This window comes from Elephantulus edwardii, unplaced genomic scaffold (genome assembly GCF_000299155.1).
Source record: "Elephantulus edwardii isolate Elephantulus edwardi_28Jun2011 unplaced genomic scaffold, EleEdw1.0 scaffold00062, whole genome shotgun sequence".
Classification (NCBI taxonomy): domain Eukaryota; kingdom Metazoa; phylum Chordata; class Mammalia; order Macroscelidea; family Macroscelididae; genus Elephantulus; species Elephantulus edwardii.
The window spans coordinates 3,420,381-3,442,946 of NW_006399812.1; the positions used below are offsets into that span (position 1 = coordinate 3,420,381).

At 42.9% G+C, this 22,566-nt stretch overlaps 1 protein-coding gene across 1 annotated transcript; it reads right to left on the minus strand.

Moving 5' to 3' along the window:
* Positions 1-4,042: 4,042 nt before the first annotated feature.
* CREG2 (cellular repressor of E1A-stimulated genes 2) lies at positions 4,043-21,909 on the minus strand. The gene is made up of 4 exons (XM_006887803.1): positions 21,469-21,909; positions 18,795-18,964; positions 7,607-7,720; positions 4,043-4,190 (listed from the first exon to the last, which is right to left on the minus strand). The coding sequence occupies exons 1-4, from the start codon at positions 21,907-21,909 to the stop codon at positions 4,043-4,045; spliced, it is 873 nt and encodes a 290-aa protein (XP_006887865.1).
* Positions 21,910-22,566: the final 657 nt, after the last annotated feature.

The window sequence follows — 22,566 nt, forward strand, 5'->3', positions numbered from 1 at the left end:
TGTAATAATACATTAAAGGACTGTAAGTATCATAATTTCATTTAATTGAACATGGCAGTAAGAATCTTTGGTTAAACACACATATCTTATTTTGAAAACAGATTTGACATCCCACATGCATGACGGAGTACAGACTTCATTGCAGTTCAAATTTTACAAGGATTTATTTGCTGTTGTAACAATCAAATATCAAATTACTCTAGAGAGATTTTATTTTCTGAACAGCATTTGATAGTTAAATGATTAAAAATGAGTCAGATATTCTGGAAAAATGTAGAAATAGGTTTCAAACAAAAGATAACTCTTTTATAAAGAGTCAGTATGTACAAGAAAACATTAGAATTACTTGATATAAGTCAAGTTCATGGATACATACAATCATTGTAAATAAAAACATTAGGCTAGGATATATTCTAATTAGCTTAGTCACAGAAGCAAGCAGACAAGCAAGATTAATTCTTTCCTAGACTTTTTAGAACAAGAGACAGGAATACAGTTTTTCACTGTAATCATCCATGGAGAATAAGTATGTATAATCTTAGATATCTATATACATCCAACATACGCAATATGTTTATATCAAAATATTAACAATATCATTCCCTTCTAAGTATTTCATATAGAATCTGTACAGCAAATCTGTTGTATACTTATTGATCTGTATTCAGCATTAAATAAAATACCTTTAGAAAACTTAAAGATGTCTCATATTCTTGCCACAGTGTATAAATTAATGGTTAACAAAAGATAACTGGTATTGTCTCCTCTTTTCTCCAAGGTTTTGGCACATAATTCAGTTCCTCATTTTACTAGGGACAATTGGGAAAGGGGTGGGGGGAGGAAGAGGGAACGCTTATGTCTCCTTTAAGCTAAGCTTTAAGTTTTAAAAAAATTAAAAATTTAAATTCTGAAATAATTGGAGATTCACATACAGTTTTAGGAAGTAATACAAAACAACAAAAAGGAATCATACAGAGGTCTTGTATATTCTTAACTCAATTTAAAAAAACCTGGCAACTCTGGTGCAATGTCACATCCAGGACACTGACAGTGAGGCATCCGAACAGAGGAGTTCCAGCACTGCTACATCTCTTATGATTCTGTACTTTCTTTGCCCCCAACTACCTGGGCAACCGCTAATTTGTCTTCTATTCCTATGATTTTTGTCATTTCAAAAAAGTGTTATATTAATGGCATCATATGATGCATGATATTTTGGGTTTGGTTTCTCTCAGCACAATTTTTTTGAGATTCTTCCAAGTTGTTGCTGTAATTTTCCTTTTTTATTGATCCGTCATATTCCACAGGATGGATGTATCACAAATGATGTTACCATTTGCCCATTAAAGAGCATTTGAGTTATTTCAAGTTTTTTACTATTTGAATCAAACTACTATGAATATTTACATATTGGTTTCTGTGAATTATAATAAGGTTTTATTTCTTTGGGATAACTGCCATGAGTATAATTGCTGGGTTTTATGTATGGCAGTTGCTTGTTTAGTTACTTTTATGAGAAATTTCCATTTTTTTTCTTTTAAAGAGTGGCTGGCTGTTCACGTAATATTCCCACCAGTCATAGACAGGTGACTCGGTTCCTCTGTATTTTTGTCAATGGTTGGTAATGTCACTCTTTTTCCTTTTAATTAAAAAGTGGTTTGTGGTTCTGATTTGCATTTTTCTAAAGGCTAGTGGTGTTGAACATCTTTTCATGGGTTTGTTTACCATTTGTATGTCCTTTAAAGTGAAATATCTGTTCATAGTCTTCATAGATACTAGTCCTTTTTAGAAACGTAGTTTGCAATTTGCTCCCAGTTTGCAAGCTGTATTTTCATCCTCTTAATAGAATCTCTTGAAGCACAAAGGTTTTAAGTTGTGATGAAGTTTAATTTATAAAATTTTCTTTTCAGGGATTATTCTCTATGTATCAAGTTTAAGATTCTTTGCTTAGATTTTTCTATTTTACTCTTTTTTCCCCCTCAAAGTTTTATATTCAGAACTGTGAAATATTTTGAGTTAGTCTTTGGATTAGGGGGTAAGGTTTAGATTGAAGATTTTTTATATTTAGGACTATGAAATATTTTTAGTTAGTATTTGCATAGGGTGGGAGATTTAGATTAAAGTTTGGTGTGTTTTTTGTTTTTTCTTATGGATGGCTACTGGATCTGGCACCATTTATTCAAAAGACTATTCTTCCTTTATTGACTTTCTTGCCTTTGAAACTTTCTATAATGCCAGGTGGTTGTACTGGTGTGGGTTGGTTTCTAGGCTCTCTCTTCTGTCCTTCTGATCCATGTGAATGCCTCTGCCAGTGCTACACTGTCTTGATCACAATAAATGAAAGTTTGAAGTTGATGTTTCTTTGGAGGATATTTGAAAATAAAGTTTCCTCTAAACTGGACGTAGCAATAACTTTAAATTCTGGAAGTATGAAATTCCTTCAAAGTTATCCTACTTTTATGTATGTATTGCCATTATTAGACTCCTTTGAGTACTTGCTGATGGTAAATTTCATGCATCTTACTATAGTTTTTAGTAACAGTACTTGAAAATACCCTTTGATGACTCAAACTCTTTTCATGCCTTAATTTTTAAAATAATATAACCCTAGATATGGTCTTGTGTTTTTGTGCTCCATAGTGAGCCAAACCCACCAAGAGAATGTGCAGCCAGGATCGAAAGACAGGAAACTCGGCGTCTGCTAGATCCGGGTGGGTTCCAGTAATGACGTCACAGATGTGGACACACAGGTTCATATAGGTTTGGAATGTGCACACAATTGCAGTAGTTTCTTGCAAACACCAGCAGAACTCCTGCCTATTATTGGTAGATCATATCAAATCTATGTTGTTCTTAGTTGCTGTTAAATTGAGTAAGAACTATAACTTGAGAATTTTCTGCCACTGTTGTTAAAAGCAGCAGCAAGTCATCTCCAGGCAGGCTAATCATTCTTTTTTATGACTGCTTTACTCATTTCCTCCCTCAGTGTCTACCTGGGCATTTACAGAATTCTTTTTGTCTTCTTCTGAAAGCTAGGCAGCTTTTAGGTACTACTGTCTCAACTCTACACTGAGTTCTAGAGTCTTACTTGGGAATTTGACTTCTCTGTGAGTGATGACGATTGCATATGTCTTATTGGTTGTAAGCCTGGAATGAGATACCCTATGTAAAAGGCTGCATACAGGTCAGGAACAACGGGCACCCTTCTCTCCTCTCAGCTATTCTCTCTGCTTCCTTTTCAGATTCACCCTCTCCTTTCTCCTGGAAGTCTCTACATATCACAGAATCCGATGCTTCTTATTCTGGATGCCACTCCTAATGCCTGAGAGGGGCAGCCCTAGTCAGAAATGTGAACTGCAGCGATATGGGAACCTGATGGCAAAGCTACTCCATCCTGTGTAATGTGCTCCCACTGCCTGCTTACAGTGAGCAAAGCTGTGTACTCATCTTTGTAAGTTCTCACTCTGCTCATTAAATGTATAGTGAAGGTAGTGTGTGTGTGTGTGAAGCTTCATAGGAAGTATGTCTTAATAAGGCATTTGCAACTCAACAGCACAGTGAATAATCTGTAGACCAAAAGTCCTCTACAATCACCTGAAGTATATTTTGTTCTTTAGTGATTGCCACCAGCTTGGACCCAGAACACTGCTTTTGGCACAGCATGCAACCACAATATCCTCACAATACAAAGTAATCATATTGTACTTACAGTCATAGTGTGTTTTTCTAAAGAATGGAAGAGGACTGTTTCAACATGTCACTTTGACAACCTACAATGATCCTCAACTTGGTGAGTCTGGATTTAATACAAAATGTAAACAAAGGTCATAGAAGTGAAGAGCTTGTGAGAATTGAGGATTTGCAAATGACCAGTTTAATCTCAAAGCTAGGGAGCCCTGTGCATCCTTCTTCTTTCTGCAGAAGGGATGACAGGGTTGCTATGAACCCTTCAGCAGAGAGACAGCGGGTGATAACCTGCCTGGAAACGTCATTTCAAAGGTTTTCAGGTTAAAGCAAATACTGGAGACTATTCTTGACTCCCTTAAGCCTTTGTTGGAACCTCTTTGAAATATTCCTCCCTTGAAATCTCAGACACTCCTCCATACCATTTCTGAAGCCAGATGTTCTGTATCCTCATCTTCATGAAGAACCATTCATATTGGCGGGGCCACTTCCTCATAACTGGGTGCCTGTTAGAACAAAGGAGAGATTGCACTAACACTGACTAGTGGTGTCATGAAGGCGAGTGTGATGCATAGACCGCCCTCCTGAATGCTTACAATCAATTATAATAATAGGATAATATGCGATAAATTTACAATGAAAGAATTTTTCTTTTACTTTTCAAAATGAAGGCTGCATAGTGGAGTGGACTTGGGGGGAAGGATTGTATAACAATGAAAGAATTTTTCTTTTACTTTTCAAAGAGAAGAGAGAACTGGGGGTGGGTGTTGGGCAGGGAGAAAAGTGCAACAGTGAATGAATGGAAATCTAAAGTCTCTGTAAACTGTCATTAAAATTAATTAATAAAAAATTTAGTTTAAAATTGCTTAAAAGTAATGTTTCTTAGATTATGTGAATACTAACAATAAAGCTGTACAGTGAGTAAAATGGCAGAAGAATTGATGCCTTTGAGTTGTGGTGTTAGAGTACTTACTGAATATCCCAGGTACTGTCAAAAGAACAAACAGATGTGGTTTGGAAAAAAATGCAGAGTATTCCTTAGAGGCAAGGATGGCAAAGCTGTGTCTCACATACTTTGGAGATGTTGTTAGGAGAAGCCATTCTTTGGAAAGGGACATCATGCTAGGAAATGCCAGCAAAATAGAGGAAGACCCTCAATGAGACAGACTGACACAATGATTTGCAGCAGTGGGCTCAAATGTATCAGAGATGGTAAGGATGGCTAGGAGAGGGTTCACATCTGTTGCCCACAGGGTCACTATGAGACCTACTTGATTCAACAGCACTTAACAACAACAAAACTGTTCTTTAAAATCTATACTGAACTGAGGATCTTTGGTGGTGTAGTCCTTCGCCAGTCAGGCTGCGAACCAAAAGAATGCTTCTCCTGGTGGTTGGAGTCCACCAGCTTCACTGTAGGTGAAAGACGGGTACTCTCTGTTGTAATTGATACAGTCTCAGAAACCTCATGGGGGAGTGATCATGAGTCAGAATTGACTAGAGGGCAGTGAATGAGTGATACTCAATTACAGAGTGATTAGTTACAGCATTATTAGTAACTGAGCCTTTTAAGGTTTTCTCTTTTTAAAGAAAATTTGTATTATATACTGGTTTACTTTCTCCTTTTCTTTTTAAGACTTAATTCTCAAAAATTTACAAAGTTTACAAATGTTGTTTACCACAAACACTCATAGAATGCAGGTAACAATTGTTATTTTAAAATGTTTAGTTTTTGTAATCATAACTGGCACAGATTTAGGTTCCAGGAAGTAGCAAACTTCCCTAATGACCTAAATCATGTGGTGTGTTAGAGAAAGCCTATAGGGCCCCAAGGAGGTTGACAGCGAGGGCTTAAAAGAAAGTATTGCTTTGGAAGAGGGCTGCTACAATGTGAGGACCGTAATCAGTGTCATAAAAGAAGACATGTCTCAGTTATTGAGTGGAAAACCACTACGCTCTGCAAACTTTCACTCAAATCACAATAAAAAGTTGTTGGGGGTTTATTTGGGGTTTTTTTTTTGTTATTATTTTTAAAGTCATTGGCAACTGGATAAAAGGAGCACTTGCTTTGTACTGGTGAGAATTTAGGCAACACTGTTGTCTGCTGTAATCTGGAAAAGAGGAAATGTACCTACTGAACTCAAGGGTTTATGATTCCTCGCTCACTTGGAAACACACCACCTCGCTACACAGCTGAATGGAAGAATGACCAAGTTAGAAAATAATGCAGGCACACTTCTGTTTACTTCTCACTCTCCATATTGAACATCATGAATGCACATTGGTCTAAGCCATTCTAGTTTTTCCTTTTCCTCCTCTGTTTTTCCCTTTTATACACTTAGAAAGATGTCACCTTCAGGACTCAAGTGTTCCTGACCCAAACCATGGTATTTTCAGTGAACTCATATGCATGTGAAAACTGGGCAGTGAATGAGGAACACCAAAGAACTGATGCCTTTGAGTCGTGGTGCTGATGAAGAATATTGGATATCTCATGGACTGACAGAAGAGCAAAGACATCTGTCGTGGAGGAAGGGCAGTCAGAGTGCCCCGTTAGAAGTGTGTGCTCCTGAGAAATGAGGATAGTAAGCGTTCCTCTCCTCTATCAAGGTGAAGAGCTGTCAGGAGGGACCAGTCACCAGAGGAGGGCATCATGTTTGTTCAAGTTGAAGGTCAACAATAAAGAGAAAGACCATCAATGAGATGGATCGGAACAATGGCTGCAACAATGGGCTGAAGCAAAGCAGTGGTTGTGAGGAGGACACCAGACTGGGCGGTGCTTTGTTCTGTTGTACACAAGGTCTCTAAGAGCTGGAACTGACTCAATGGCATCAAACAGCCATGTGGCCATGAGAAACTTAGCTTCCATTATTGTAATTATGCTTATTACTTATTTGATTGTTTCCATCTGCCTGGGTCATGAATGACTAGTTCAACTTAGTGTCTGCCTGGATGTGACTCATCCACTAAGTGAGACCAGTCTGTCTGTTTTCATTGCCTACACTTCTCTATGGGCATCCCCTTCTTAACTCCTTGTCCACCTCTAAGCTTCTATTATAAACTGCCCCTCGTGGACATCCCTATTACCCTATTACTTACATCCCTATACATCCCTATTACTTAGACTGACTGATTAATCATACATCTGAACATCACCTTACCTTCACAAGCTCTGACTCCCACCCTGGGCCACCCCCTCACTCTGTAGAAGTGGCTCTGAACCTTTAGAATGCATAATGGTTTCCTGGGGCATGCTGTTAAAGATTTAGAATGAATCCTATTTCCAGAGAATCTGATTCAGTAAGTAGGTTAAGGGGTGGGAGGAGGGGGCAGAAAGCCACACTTAGATAGGTTTCCCTGAGTTGTTTGAGAGTAGAGCACTCCCAAGGAACCTTTCATAACCAGAAACGGTGTAAAGCAACAGAGCAAATTAATGACAATTCATTTATATGGGAAAATTTTGAATGTTTCCAACCCCCCCCAAAATAATCTACAAAATAATGCCAAATAACACATAAAATCTAAACGCCTATAATATAACCAGGAGTAATATTATACTGTTGTGATGTGCTATTGAATCAGAGCTGACCCTGGAGTTAACCCTCCAGCAGGGTTTCAGAGTCTGTAAATCACACAGTAGGAGACTGCCCATTTTTCTCCTGTGGAGCAGCTGGTGGACTTGAACTGCATGCTTCAGGTTAGCATTTCAGCTCCTTACCACTAGGCCACCAGAGCTCTGATACTGGAGGAATTGGAAATGTGTGTTTTGTTGATTTGAATGATGGGTCAGTTATTTTTATTTCAAGACTTTGCACTGACCAATCACCGTCATTGTATCAGAGGCATCAAAAATCACAGCCCAGACCTCTGCTTTTCATGACTGAGTCTTCCTGGGAAAATCAGCTCGAGCGCATGTACAGACCTTGAAAACATGGCTTGTCTGGCAAATTCTGCTTCTTCTGGAGAGACAGCAACCATCTGGCCGGTGAGTGTTAACCGCACACATCGAGGATCTTCTGGGTCAACGATGTTTCTTCTGTGTGCAAAGACCATGTATTAGAGGCATGATATCACATTCACCTGGAATACTAAAGATTCTATTTAAAACAAAAGACAAAATGGCCCAATGAAATGGGCTGAAGTGAGTCTTTTTCAGCTTGAACAAGACTTTTCCATTTACAGGAAATTGTGGATCATCCGTTTGAAAATGTAAGCCATCTGGGCCCAACAGTGTCTCTGTGAGAGGAATTTTTCACATTGTAATTTAATGATTTTTATTTATTTATTGAAAAGAAGTTAATTAGGGGAGGGGGACAGAGAGAAAAATACATACCAATGAATGGATGAAAATCCAAACCCTTCGTAAATGTTCACTAAAATCACAACTTAAAAAAAAAAACCAAAGATGTTTAATAGAGTGAAATCAGTTTCCCTTCAACAATTTACACAGACGGCTCTGTGACATTGGTTGTCATCCCCAAATGTGTCAGCAGGTTTCCTGTTTCCACTCTGGGCTACCCATTTTCCTTCACCTCGATTTCCTGCCTTCTGAACACTGCTTTTCGGGAAATGCTTTTCTTTCAGTCTTTGTCATTTGCTCTGAGGAGCTAGCCCCTCCTCAGTGTTATTCACTGTGTAAGCCTGTCTGTTATGTGGCTCAGAAGTGTTCTCCGAGTGGCATCAGTTCTGTCAAAGTTACAATGTTGAAGGGCCATTGACACGGTGATTGCAGCCAGGGGCTCAAGTGTGTCAGAGATGATGGGAGGGCACAGGATAGGATGGGGTGCAGATCAGTCATCATGAGTTGTACTCGGCTCAATGGCACATAACAACAAGGGTCGTAGTTTTAGGGCCTCCACTAGTCCTACGAGATCAGTAAGTCTAGAATTTTCTCTGAAGCTGAGTTTTGTTCTGCCTTTCCATCTCACTCTAACAGAGTGCCTTCTACTGTGACTGGTATCAGAGGACTGTGGTGGCAGCCGGGTATCAGCTGGCTCTGGCATCACGGCAGCGGAGCCTGTGGTTCACTGGTCTACTGGTTCTTTTCTGGGAGTTGTTCCCTTGAATCGTGCTTTTCTTCACTTACTGTTGCTCCAGATTGAGAGAGACAGAGTTGTAACTTGGATGGCTTCATACAATTTGTTAAGACTCAGGATGCTTTGGTGGTCTGGTGGTAATGAGATGTACTGTCATCCCAAAGTCACAAGGTTCGGATCCACCAACTACTTTGGGGGAGAGAGATGGGTAATCCCCTCCATGTGATTTATAGCCTCTGAAAACCCACTGACGGGACAGCTAGCTATTCGTTGTTTCTCACTTGATAGCACATAACAACACTCACTAGTCACCAAAGCAGAAAGTAGAGCATTGTCTTTATTAACTGTTATTCCAATCAACCTAGATACTCTCTACAACCATGGTCCCCATTTACTCAAATCTAGTGTTTTAGTCCAGGTGTTTGGCTAAGAGGTTTTCATGGCTCAGTCCCCTGAGAAAATCTATTTAATACATGAATATGTTTGCAACATGTATAAATATATATTTAGAAATATGCACTTCCAAACCTGTATAAGCTCATGGATTTACCCCAATATTCCTTCCAACCCTGATCAGCTTATATAACAACATATGTATTCACTCATATGCTATTGTTGTTGTGTCTTGGATTCTATATGTAATAATATTGATGTTAATTATCTTTCACTCTTGTGTACCTTTCAGTATTTTCCTCTGCCTTGGTTATACTACGTGGACTTCCTCTTGTTGTTATGTGCTGTCGAGTCACTTAGAACTCATAGCGACCCTCTGTATGACAGCTCTGAACCCTGCTCTATCTTGAGTCAGTTTCATGGTCTCTGACACACTCCCTTCTTGCATAAAGATTTACATCCCTGGACACAGTGGGGCAGTTCTATTCGGCCCTGTAGGGTCATCGTGAGTCTGAGTCAAGTGAACTGTGAAAAAAAGCAGGATTAACAAGATGTTGGAAGCTAAGATGTCATCTTGAGGACTAAGATGCATTTGTTCCAAGTTAGAGTATTTTTTATGGCCTCATACACATCAGAAAGCCAAACGATGAATGAAGAAGACTGAGAAAGAATGAATGAATTTGAAGTATAATGTTGGTGAAGAATATTGACTACGATACGGACTGCTAGAAGAATGACTAAATCTGATTGGGAGAAGTACACCCAGAATGCTCCTCAGAGGCAAGATGAGGAGACTTCCCCTCACTTCTTCTGGAAGTGTTACCAGTAAGAAGAATATTGTGCTTGGTGAAGTCGTTGTTATGTACCACTGAGTTGCAACCGACTCATATCTTACTCTCCAGTGGGCTGTCAGAGGCAGGACATTGCACAGTGCGTTCTCAGAGGTGGTAGATTGCCTATCTTTCTTCCTCCAAGCAGCTGATGGCTTTCAACCCATGACTTTGGGCTGGCAGCCCAGCTCCTTTCCACTAAGCCACCAGGACACCTGTGGCAAACTGGAGAGTCAGTGAAAAAGAGGAAGACCCTCACCGAGCCAGGCGGACACAGTAGCTGCTTACGCACAGCACTGGTGGCAGGGATGGTGCGCGTCACTGGGTTTGTTTGGTTGTCACAGGGTCACAGTGAGTCACCGAGTTGAGATCAACTTGATAAAACCCAACAGCAAAGAACTGCAGGGATCTAGGGAAGCACAGGGGAAGAGACACAGAAAGCTGGCACTGGCTGGGGAGAGACATTTAGATGAGTGAGCAAAAGCAACCCTAAGGACAAAGGAACTAGAGTCGTTAGTGGATTCCTGAAATGGATGAGAACCATGGAGGTGAAACTTCCTAGGCTGAAACAAAACTAAGGACAGCTTAGTGGCTGCAGACCCCTAAAAAATTAGCCATATGAAGGAGGCAGAGGAGAATACACAGAATCCTGCTCAGCGACCTTTCTCTGGGCTGAGTTCTCAGACAACTCTTTAAAAAAATACTCAAATTAAGGGAGCTCTGGTGACCTAGAGGTGAGGACTGCGCTGCAATCCTAAAATCACATGGTTCAAATCCACCAGCTGTTCCATGGGAGGAAGATGGGCAATCTCCTGTGTGATTAAACTGCCTCTGAAAACCCAGTGGAGTCAGTTCCTACGTGCTGGTATAACCACCACCAAAAGACACTCAGACTAATGGTAGTTCTATCTATCTATCTGTCTATCTATCTATCTATCTATCTATCTATCTAGTATTTTATATCATAAAATACATAGTATATAATATACATAATGGTATAACCACCACCAAAAGATACTCAGACTAATGATAGTAATATATATATAATATTTTATATCATAAAATACATAATATATAATGGTATAACCACCACCAGAAGATTCTCAGACTAATAGTAGCTCTAGGAATGCAGACGGTGTAGGCAAAAGAGAAGAGAAACCACAAATTGGGACAGAGAGCAATTTATTGAGAAGATTTATATGTTGTCGTCAAGGGGAACAAACTAGATTCAGGGAAGAGAAATTGAATTCATTCTGTGTCTCTGATTTGGGCTGGGCCCTATATTCTAGGATTTGTATCACATCTTAGGTGGACAGAGAGTCCAGGAGGAGACATGGCTTGGTTATTAGCAGGCAAGTCAATGCAGGCACGTCCTAATTCCGTGCGCTCACTTAATCAAGCTCATCTAGAGAACGACTGAACACAGCATCTTCAAACACAGCTCTAGGATAACAAATCCCAGAGCCTGCATGTGGAATTAGGCTGGGCAGAGGTTTTTCATTAATCATACAAAGAATCTTTTCTCCCTACAAAAACCATTTAAAAAGAAGAGGATGTGAAGGGAGGTGGAGAGTAAGTTATGAGGCTACATTTCCAGAATCTCTTTATTTTCTGCATAGAAAAAAAAATAATTAAACAGTACACAGTAATTGAATTGTTTGTAGTCATTACTCTAAGCACTTAGCTAGTATTCTTGGCATAAATGAAGCCAAGCCTCCCCTCACCATCTGTTTTTGTTACAGTGTTCCTAGAACAGAAATACCACAAGGAGAGAGCTCTAAAAAACACTTATTAAAAAAAAAACACCCCACCTCTCATAAAACATAAAAAAGGTCAGATTTACTGGCACAATACACTGGTGGGACCCCCAATAATACTATGGCCCTTAGTCATCTTTCAAATCTGCAACAAAACTCATCCGTGTGACTCTACTTTTAGCCAAGCAATACACAGGCCAACAAAGTGACCAGTAACATCAAGGGGGCCCTCACTCTTTAGAATAACCAGCCACAGAAGGTCAACAGGAAGCATGGGCCCAAGGAGAAAGCTCAGAAGAATCAGTGGACAGGAGAAGCACAGGCAACGGGAAAGCTGTGATTACATTGTGGGTAATGTAGTTACTGTTACAAAAATGTGTATGCACAATTGAATGAAAGACCAATATGCACTGTACATTTTCATTCAGGTCATAATAAAAAATATAAGGAATTAGAAAGAAATTACTTTTCTCACAGTTGGGAAGTCCAAATTCAAGAGTACTGGCTTTCATTTCTGCAGGTTCTGGATGAAAGTCCTTGTCTCTTCAGCTTCTGCTTGGAGGTCTATGTGTCATGCCTCTTTCTCATCCCATCTCTTTGCTCCCACGTTTTACTGTCACTACATAGGAGAAATCGTGTGGCCCTTTACAATCTTTCTTAGAAGGCTCCTTAGCCAGACATTGAAGTTCATGATTTATAGGTTCTACTCTCCATTGTTTTCCTTTTGTTTTGGCTTCTTGATGCTCCAGTGCAATCTTTAGAGTCTTTTCAGACACCCATTTTTTTCCTTTCTCCTTTGTTTTTGTAATGTCCTTTTATTTTCTTCACAGATGACATTGTTGATATCATCCCATAACTCATCTGATCTTTGATCAGTCATGTTCACTGCCTCAAACCTATTCTTAAGATGATCTTGAAATTCAGGATTGATTAAAGATCATATCTTGTTTCCTGTGGACTTATTTTAATTTTATGGATCACATCTCAATATCAAGAAAACAAAGATTCTTACCACGGGACCGATAGGCAGTGTCCTGATGGATGGAGAGGACAATGAAACTGCCAACAGCTTCATCTTGGATCTACAATCAACACCCTTGGCACCAGTAGCCAAGAAATAAGGAGATGCATTGCACTGGGAAAATCTGCTGTTAGGGGCCTCTCCAAAATTATTCTGGAGCAATAATATCACTTTGAGGACTAATGTGTGTCTGATTCAGGCTATATTCTTTCCAATTACTTGCTGTGCATCTGAGAGCTGGACAATGAATAAGGATGACAGAAGAAGAATCAACATTTTTGAGCCATGGTGGTGGAGAAGATCACTGAACATCCCAAGGATGGCCAAAGGAACAAATATGTCTTTGGAGAAGGTGCAGTCGGAGTGCTCTTTGGAGGCAAGAATGACAAGGTTTCACCTCACTCGGCGCATGTTGTTAGGAGGAGCTATTCCTTGGAGAACATGATGCTGGCAAGGGTGGAGGGTCGGTGAAGGAGAAGACCCTCAACCAGGTGGATTGACATGGTGACTGCTGCAATGGGCAGCATAGTGCAGGATAGAACAGGATTCAAATCTTTTGTTCATAGGGTTGCTATGAATCTTACATGACTTGATGGCACCTAACAACAGCAACAACTTTCCACTGATCATTTGAACATAATTCAGACAAATTCTTCTCACTGCATTGAACCCACCTCTCTTTCTCCTTTATTGTCTAACTGGAGTACTCTGCTCAGTTAGCTTGCTTCACTGAAGGAGTTCCTCCCTGTCTCTATGCTCACACAATATAAGGCTGCTCACAGGATAGTGCAGGTACCTCTGTCCAAGCAAATCATGCCAAATGCTTAAGTAAAAACGATACATTTTGGTTGTGTGTTGAATTGTCTAGGAGATATTTACTCCTCCAAGCAAGTGGGATTGTAATTTTTTAAAGGCTTCTAGTCTATATTGTATATGCCCACGTGATATCAATCCATTCTTTGCTGGGCACTTTGCCCTTGAAACTGGAGCCCTTCGCACAGGAAAAGCTTAATGTCTCATGATTTAAAATCATGGTAACAATTGGTTACCACTAAGTGTGACTTGTGGCATTTCCCCAGATGTGATAGTGGACGTGTGCTGCTAATTTTTTTTGGGAGCAGGTTGTCGTGCCTTTCTGTGAGAAGCCTCTGGATGGATTTGAATCTCCAACTTTTCAGTTATCAACCAAGCACATTAACACTACCCAAGAATTTCAAAGCATACTCAAGTCTAGTCAATGAACACTGTAACAAGAGCCACTGTTCTAGTGTAGGGCAGGGATTGCTTCACGTCAGAGGAGTGAAGGGAGGGGCTGATGCACAGCTTTTCATGAGAAGTCTTTTGAGGAAAAAGGGACAGTATTTTATACTGATTTTCTTGAAGGCAAACTCAGTCTGAGGAACCTAGAACTTTCTAAACGACTGATGACCCTTTTTCACTTTAGAAAAAGTATCTCACAAATCTTTTTTTATTTCCTCAGCATCTTCAAAATGAGATGGTTTAACATCATCAAGCAGACTGCTGCTCTGGTCCTGAGCACGTGCCTGTTGTTGTTGTTGTGTGCTGTCGAGTCAGAACTGGCCCATAACTGACCCTACAGTGGGTTTTCAGAGGCAGTTGGACGAGAGAAGATGGCTCATCCCTCTCCCACAGAGCCGCTGGTGGATTCGAACCATGTACCTTTGCATCAACAGTGCAATTCCTTACCACTAAGCCAATAGAGCCTTTGTCTGAGCTCGCTAAAAAGAAGCAAATGAAAGCCTGGACATTTCAGTCTACATGCTCCCCAAGAAAAGCTTCTACAACAAAAGAAAAATCTCCTGGGTGATAGGCTGGGTCAGGTGGTATTTATTGAATTTCCACACAACTGAGCCTCTGGTCTGAGCTGAATGAATTTATTTGCAGGGGCATCTGTGCATGTTTGTGTATAGTGAACAAAAGTGGCTGCTGCAAAATCAGTTCCAACTCATGTTAACTCCATGTGTGTCAGAGTAGAGCTATCCAACTGACAAAGCCTGTCAGTGGCTGGGTTTTTTCAGAAGTAGGTCATGAAGCTTTTTTCTAAGATATCTCAGAGTGGACTTGAACCTCCAATCTTTGCATTAACAGCTGAGCACAGTAACCATTTGTACTAGCCAGGGACTCCATGCATGCTGAAGAGGAAGGGAAATGACAGGAGGAGCAGATAGCTAAATGCAAGTGAACCTATTATAAACTAGAGTCTCAGTCTGGACTTCTCATCTTGAGCTGGGAAATAGATTCTCACTTCTGAGTCATCTAATTAAATTAAAGCATCACACCAACAGAGTCAACAGAATAACAGCACACAATGGGTTGGAAACAAACAATTTTAAGACAAGGCAGGCACGCCTGTAGGTTCTGGGTTGGTTGGGATGTGATCTGTTTATTAAACACACAAATAAGAACTGTCTTTTGTAGCAGATTTCCTCAGAGAAACAACAGCTGCCTCCTCTGCTGGACTTTCCACCTTCTCAGCCTCCCCACCTGAATTCTGCTTCTGCTTGAATTGCTGGGTCTCCCAGGCTGTGTCCTGTGGGTGAAGGTGGAGATCCCTAAAGGGAGGCTTGTAGCTGAATCATTTTCTCTCCAGGGCTGCCCCACTGGGGAGGAAATGGCTCTGCAGCAAGTCCTGTCCATGTAGTGCCCCATGCAGCTCCCTCTCTGCCTGTATCTGCTGAGGAGGGTGCATGGAGCACACAGGATTATCATTCACCTTCTGAGGACTCCTCTGGCCCAGCACAGCCTGGAGCCCTGCAGATGCATCTTGTGGAAAGGTCCCACCTTGCTTTTGTCTGCCCACCAAGGATGAGACAGTGAAGACTCATGCCCTGTCTAGTTGCACAGCACCAGCAAAAAACCCTGAGTACACAGACTGCTCTGGATAACGTGATAAAAGTGTTATTCCCAGGAGCTTTGAAGGGAACCTGTTTCAAGAATGAAGGCAACACTCCTTTTTCTGAGTACAGCCTAACTCCTTGGAGGACAAGTCTTGATTTATTGCCACCATCACGACAAATGAGTGCTGTGTGGCTCCCCCTGCTGGGTGGGATATGAAAGGCCTGGAACCTGAGCCCTGCTCTTGCCCAATCACTCCCTCCTCCTCTTGTTGTCCAGTCAGGACCGACTCATAGAGGACCCTCCATTGGGCTTTTGAAGCTGCAGATTGCACAGGAGGAGGTTGCTTGCTTTCTCCCGTGGTGTTGAAGTTGAACTCTAACAGCCAAGAGTTTGGGTTAGCAGCACAACTCCCTATGGACTTCGCCACCAGAACTCCCCCATCCTGTGCTCAACATCACCAAACCTAAAACAGAATGGTGAACTCGGCAAGTGAACCTTATGCAGATGGGGCTGGGCTTACACGGGATATCCAGATAGACTTCAGCGGTATTCAGGGCTTGGGTCCAGACTACCACAATGAAGCAAACATCACAATAAAGCTAGTCACCCAGATTTTACGCATGATGTTAAAAGTTTGCAATACGGTGAGAATTAGCCATAGACATGAAGGGAGCATATGCTGTTGGAAGAATAGCACCATCAGACTTACTCAATACAGGGTTCCCATGAACCTTTAATCTGCAAAGCACAGGACCTGCAAAGGGCAGGGAATCAAACAGCAATAAACTCAGGCATGCGTCTATGGGAGCAAATGTATTAGTTCTGGGGTCATAATGAAAATCTCACTGTCTGGTAACCTTTGATTTGAAGCATGATGCCTACTTAAGCTAAACTTAGTTTTGGACCTTTTAAAGTGGTATTTTGCTGTTTTAGGAGCTTGAACATTATAAGGCAGTAGCAGTGCTGTGGAATAAGAATTCAACATGAGGATGGAGGCTTAGGGGTACCAAAGGGTGGTGGCTCATTCTTCCTGTCTCAGGCTAGTGCCACAGATGTGCCAAGAAGCCCTTGGCAGCTCTCAGGTGACTGGGAGGGTCTAGGTTGTCACTTCTGGCCATGAGTAGCCTTGCCCACCCCATCTAATTATTACCCAGATGTCTGTACTTTCTGTGGGTGTCCAAACTTGAAGACCTGAAGGCAGGGCTCAAGATCACAGAGGCAAGACTGGTTATCAGGGGCCAAGGGGACACGCTGCAATCAGGCTCCATTTGAGGACATCTCCTGCATGGACTTTCTTCCCATCCTCAACTTTCAGCTCCAGCCTGTCAGTACTGACATCCCCTTCCTTCCCAGAACCTAAGTGATGTCTCCCAGAGCAGGTGTGTTCTGGTTTCTGGGACTGAGAAGCCACAACTTATAGCGCAGACATGAAGGTGCGTGCTTCGATGTCCAGGGTAGGCAAATACTTGACAAGTTTAGAACAGTGTCTTGAGAATATACTTCCATTAACAGACAGTTTGACTGACCAAGACTGGCCAAGAATAATCCATGAAAAAGGAAGCATTATTTGTCCTGGTTTCTTGCCACGACCCACTGAGAAACTGGGTCTGCAGCTGCATTCAGCCAAGTCTCTGCCAGCCACTGCAGCTTGGGATCCACAAGGTCTCATACCGGCTGCAGTTTACTGTTGTTTTGAGTATCCTCCATAAGAAGTAACAAATTTAAGAAAAAAAAAGAAGTAACAAATTCGCTTGGTTAATGTATGCCTTGAATAAGAATAGGATTTGAGAGCTGGGAGGAATGCCATCATTTGGAAAGCATCTCTGCCTCTTACAGGTAAAGTGCCTGGGGCTTCACAGTGAGCATCTCAAAGCTACAGGTCCCGCCTCCTGGCAAGTCTCCCTTCTGCAGCTCCTTCCCAGCCAACTGCAGCCATCTCCCTGGCGCGATTCTGTTCCAAGCTGGGCATTTTTAATTGAGAACAAGGAGTCATGATTAACATTCCATTTTTGCTTAAATATCCTCAGAAAGCTTTTTATTGTGAGATTTTTGAAAGTGCATAAAAGGATTCAGGGTCTTCACTGCACACATTTCTCAGGGTGGGATGGAGATTTATTTGAAAAACACAAAATAGACTGTATTGCTGCAGAGAAGAACTACTGGCTTTTCCTTCACCAAACCTTGCTCTGCCCTACTTCATAGCAACAAGAGCTACCATTAACTCACCTAGGTCCGTGGTACCCACCAAAGGTATCCTGCTTGTATTTCCATGCCTCATAAGTAGTGGTGGTTTTTCAGAGCCTGTAAATCACATGGGAGGAGACTGCCCATCTTTCTCCCATGGAGCAGCTGGTGGTTTTGAACTATTTGCCTTTGATTTGGCAGCACAACTCTTGACTCTCTAGTCCACAAGAGCTCCCTATCCTCTGAGGTTGCTGTTGTTCTTAGGAGCCATCAAGTTGACTACAATTCACAGTAACCCTATGAAGAGCAGACCAGACTCTGCCCTATCCTGCCTCACCATCCATGCTGAGAACACAAAGCAAAGTATGACAAAAAAATGTGCAAAGAGCTGGAGTCAGAAAAATAAGGGAAGAACATGCCCATTTCAAGCAGAAGGAACTGAAAAACATATTCAAGCCTCGAGTTGCTATACTGAAGGATGTTATGGCAAAATCTTGAATGACCCAGGAAGCACTGAAAGAAGATGGCAGGAATACACAGAGTCACTGTATCAAAAAGAATTGATTGATACTAATAATTGGAGGAATCTGGAACTGACACCAATTACAAGAAGAACCACTGAAGGAAGGAGTTCAGGCTGCACTGAAGACACTGGCAAAAAATAAGGCCCCAGGATTTAATGGAATACCAATTAACATGTTTCAACAAGAAGAAGCAGATTGTATGAAATAGAAACTGTTATTCCTATTTAGACAGATCAGAATACTAAAACTCATAGAAATTAAATAACTTTTCCACTAATCTCACAGCTTGGTGAGTGGTGGAATTCTATTTCTCTGGATCCCAGGGTATACTCTTCCCACTTCAAGTTGGTGGAGATACCAGTTTACATTTCAGTTTTTAACAATTGCAGGGTTCTGATAAAGGCCATGTGAGCCAGAGGGGAGCCCAGCCTCTTACCTCTCTGGCACCACCTTCCCAGGACCTATGGGAGCACTCACAAGAACGAGGACCTGCCGAGGTCACCCACCTGCAGAACTCTGCCTCCGACTCGGGCAGCGTCAGTGAGGCCATGGGGTTCTTCAACAGATCGCTGACAGTGGGGTCCTTGGCTGTCAAGTAGAAGAAAGGAATCCCAGTGCTGTTGTTGATGGGACCATCGCTGATGGGCAGGCAGTTTCCAAAAGGGAGCCCCTGGATCTGACAACCACCAGAAAAGACAGTCAATATGAGGTGACCTTTGCTTAGAGCTTAACTTGTGTCCCCAGCCAAGAAATATATAACATCAGGGGCACGAGGGAGCATGACGTCACAGTGACTTTGATGGCGTATTTTATGAAACGGAACGCAATTTTTGGAAGAGGCGATGAGACTGATGGGAGAGTGTTTAAACTTCTCATCCAAGCTCCACGGGTACCCCCTTGCCCGTCACTGCTGTCCTCAAAAATTACGACTTCAGGAATAGAATGGAATTTCCACTTTAACATTTGGTCTGGTGTTTGGACTTCAGGAATTTCTGTTTTTATTATTACTATTATTAGACCACACCACCCTCTTACTACTCATCACTTATTAAATTGTAGGGAACTCTGGTGGCCTAGTGGTAAGAAGCTGTGTTGCAAAGGCACACGATTTGAATCCACCAGCTCCCCCAAACCTGCTGGAGGGTCAGCTATGAGTCAGTTCTGACTACCATGGCATACAACAATAACAACAACAATCAATAATGTATGATTTTAGGACCCAGAAAGTTATAGAAAGTGGTTCTGTTACACTTTTCGTTTAAGGGAAGTCACAGAAATATGAAATAGCATTCCCCCCCTCCATGATTTTCTTTCAGGGTGGGTGTTTGTCTCAGACATACAAAAACACATTGACATCTAGGGTTTTCCTAAACCCTGCTGTTTAAACCTTCCCAATCTTCCTTTTGAGGAGTGTTCCTGTTAAAAGAGGAAAGCTAGCTGTTACTGAGATCAATCCCAGGGGGATTCTTTGCCTTTGAAGTTTGTATGACAAAAGTGTGGAAAATTGTGATAAGGGAGGCTTTCAAATGTATACATAAATTCTTTAGAGAAAACAACATATTAAGGAATCTTTGAGAATAGAAGCAAAACTTCACTCACAGGTTCTGTTTTCCCCTTTGTCACACATTGTCCAGAGTCATGCTTTGCATTATACAAGGTTGTTATTGTTATTAAGTGCTGTCAAGTTAAGTATGACTCACAGCAACCCTTGGAACAAAAGATCTGAACCCTGTTCTAAAACTATTGTCATTTCTCTAATGCTTATTGTGTTTCCAAAGGCATGTTGTTTATGAAGTGGATGCCAATTCTGCTTCCTACTCTGTCTTAATCTGGAGCTCCAACAAACACTGTCCATGGGTAACCATTATGGTATTTGACACATCAGTGGCACAGTATCCACCATCTCAGCAACCCTGAGTTACCTCAGTACAGTAAATTGACAGACCAGTGCTGTACTGCTTAGAACAATGTTCTTCCCAAACACACCAGGCCAGACAGCTGTAGGCCCTCTGGGCCCAACCAACTTTTAAATACAAAGGCCCGCCCACCAGCTCCTGATTGAATTAAATAAGAAGCTTCCAGCCCACAGCTGATCGTGAGCTAAATTTTGCAGGCATTTTAAGTGTTTTCTGAATTTATTAAATTGCTATTAAAAGTCAATTTTGAATTGCTATTAAATGTTGGCTAACAGCAAAGTAATGAAAGTGATGTCTGAAGGTAAAATGTATTTCTTTAAAAACTCAAACTCATTGTGATAGAATCAGAACAGATTCATAGCTGGCTCTCCAGTGGGTTTCCAGAGGCTGTAAATTGCAAGAAAGGAGACTGTCCAACTCTTAAGCAGGAGCTGCTGGTTGATCCAGAGTGCCAGAGAGGTGTCACCTTGGCGTTATCAGCACAACTTCCTATGGATAATACCACAAGAGCTCCGAACATACATGAATATATTTACTTCAAACCCTGACATCTATGTCAACAATCTCAGAGACTTCTGAAAGATGTATGTTTATGGGCGTTGCATCCTCATGATACATTCATCTCAACTCAGGATGGAATCATGTCTAACAGGTGAGCAAAGCATTTGCAAACTTCCCAGTAAAAACTGCAGCTGATCTCAGCTCATCCCAGCATGCACACACTTCCCACCCTACATGTATTTTCTAGAAAAATTCTTGAGTGCAATTTATAACTATGCAAATATCACACAGGCTGCAGTGGTGACGCGTCTGCCTCGGTTTCTGGCCAGCAGGTGAGGGGAAGTTTGGGGTTCATTGGACAGTGTGCTGTGAGGAGGGTGTGCTTGGGCTTCCTTCGTCCAGGTCTCTGGCCAGGTGCTGTTTATTTGTAGGCAACCTTTAACTACCCATCAGAAGACAACATTTCAGTCTCCAACAACCTAGCAAGAAGCCCCAGATTCTGCGTCCCCTCCCACCCTTTACTTTGCTAAGGCAGTCAAGCGTAATCTGGTTCTATTCTTTATGTGGTGTAGATGACTCAGGCTAGCCCACCTGGCACCTCTTTGGAGCTAGGTAGAGAAGATGTGAGTGAATCGCTAGCAGATCCTCGCCTTAAGTCCACATCGCCTGATTGCCAGGCTACTGCGGGGCAGACAGACACCTGCAGCCCGCTGTCCCCCGGGCACTGCAAGCGCGAATCCCTGCCCGAGTCCGGGTGGCTTACCCTCTCCTGGGTGGACACTGTGGCCAGACAGCCCCAGGCGTTGGAGTGGGCCAGGAAGCGGGCGGTCCCGGGGCGCAGGCTCGGGCTGGGCGGGGTGCTGACCGCCCTGGCGCCCTCGCGCCGGTAGGAGAACATGCGGGGCGGCCCCGGAGGCGGCCGGGCGCGGCCGGGGCTGGCTCGGGGCCGCAGGTGCGCGTCCTCCTTGTGCGCCGAGGCCGGGAAGCTCTGCTGCCAGATGCTGCCCGAGTCCTCCAGCAGCGCGGGCAGCGCTTCCTCGGTGGAGGCGCTGTCCAGCTCCTCGTCCACTTCGTTGGTGACGGCCCAGGACACCGAGCTCACGATCACGTACCCCGCGGCTGGGGACAGCAGGGCGATGCAGCACAGCAGCCAGGGGAGACCCGCGCCGGCCCGCGCCGGGAGCCGGCGGCCGCGCACGGACATCTTGCTGCGGCGGGTCGGGCTGCGGGGACCCCTCGCCGCGCGCCTGCGGCCGGGAGGGCAGGCAGCGCCCCCCAGCGGCGGATGCGGGGACGTCTCTCCAGTCGTGCGCCAGCGGCCGGAAGGGGAGACAGCGTCCCCGAGCGGCCGATACGGGACCTGACACCCCCTTCCTACCACCGTCGGGATTCCTGGGTGGGGGGGTCCCACAGCAAGTCGGGAGAGACGTCCTTAGAGTCATCGTCCTGGCGTTAAATGCCACTTGGCCCGCTGTCCACGTTGCAGTTACCGGGGGCGGGTTGCCTCTGTGTGCCAGGCTCAAGGACCGGGCATTTCGCGCAAGACCGCACGGGCTCTGCAGCCAGATGGTGGGTGGGCGTTCAAGGGACTCCTCTACCCTCCCCAGCACTAGCCTGCTGTGTGACCCCCGACAAGTTACGTAACCTCTCTGTGCCCCAGTTCCTTTCTTAGAAAATGAAGATGGTTGTAAAGCGCATCTACTGCGGAAAGGTATTGGGAGGATTCAATGAGTTCATGTTTGAAGGGAAGTCTGGCGAGTCAGTGGTAAGGAGCTGCGCTGCCAATGCAAAGGCACACGGTTCTAATCCACAAGCTGCTCCAGGGAGAAAGGAGAACAATCTCCTCGTTTACTGCCTTTGA

What these genes read in the sequence shown, in the direction of transcription:
- CREG2 (XM_006887803.1), bottom strand. Translation starts at nt 21,909, where the DNA reads ATGTCCGTGCGCGGCCGCCGGCTCCCGGCGCGGGCCGGCGCGGGTCTC. An exon ending in CAGTGTCCACCCAGGAGAGG is followed by an intron (nt 18,965 to 21,468) that starts GTAAGCCACCCG and finishes GGTGGTTGTCAG; the next exon opens with ATCCAGGGGCTCCCTTTTGG. An exon ending in AGACAAGCCATGTTTTCAAG is followed by an intron (nt 4,191 to 7,606) that starts GTCTGTACATGC and finishes TTGTTCTAACAG; the next exon opens with GCACCCAGTTATGAGGAAGT.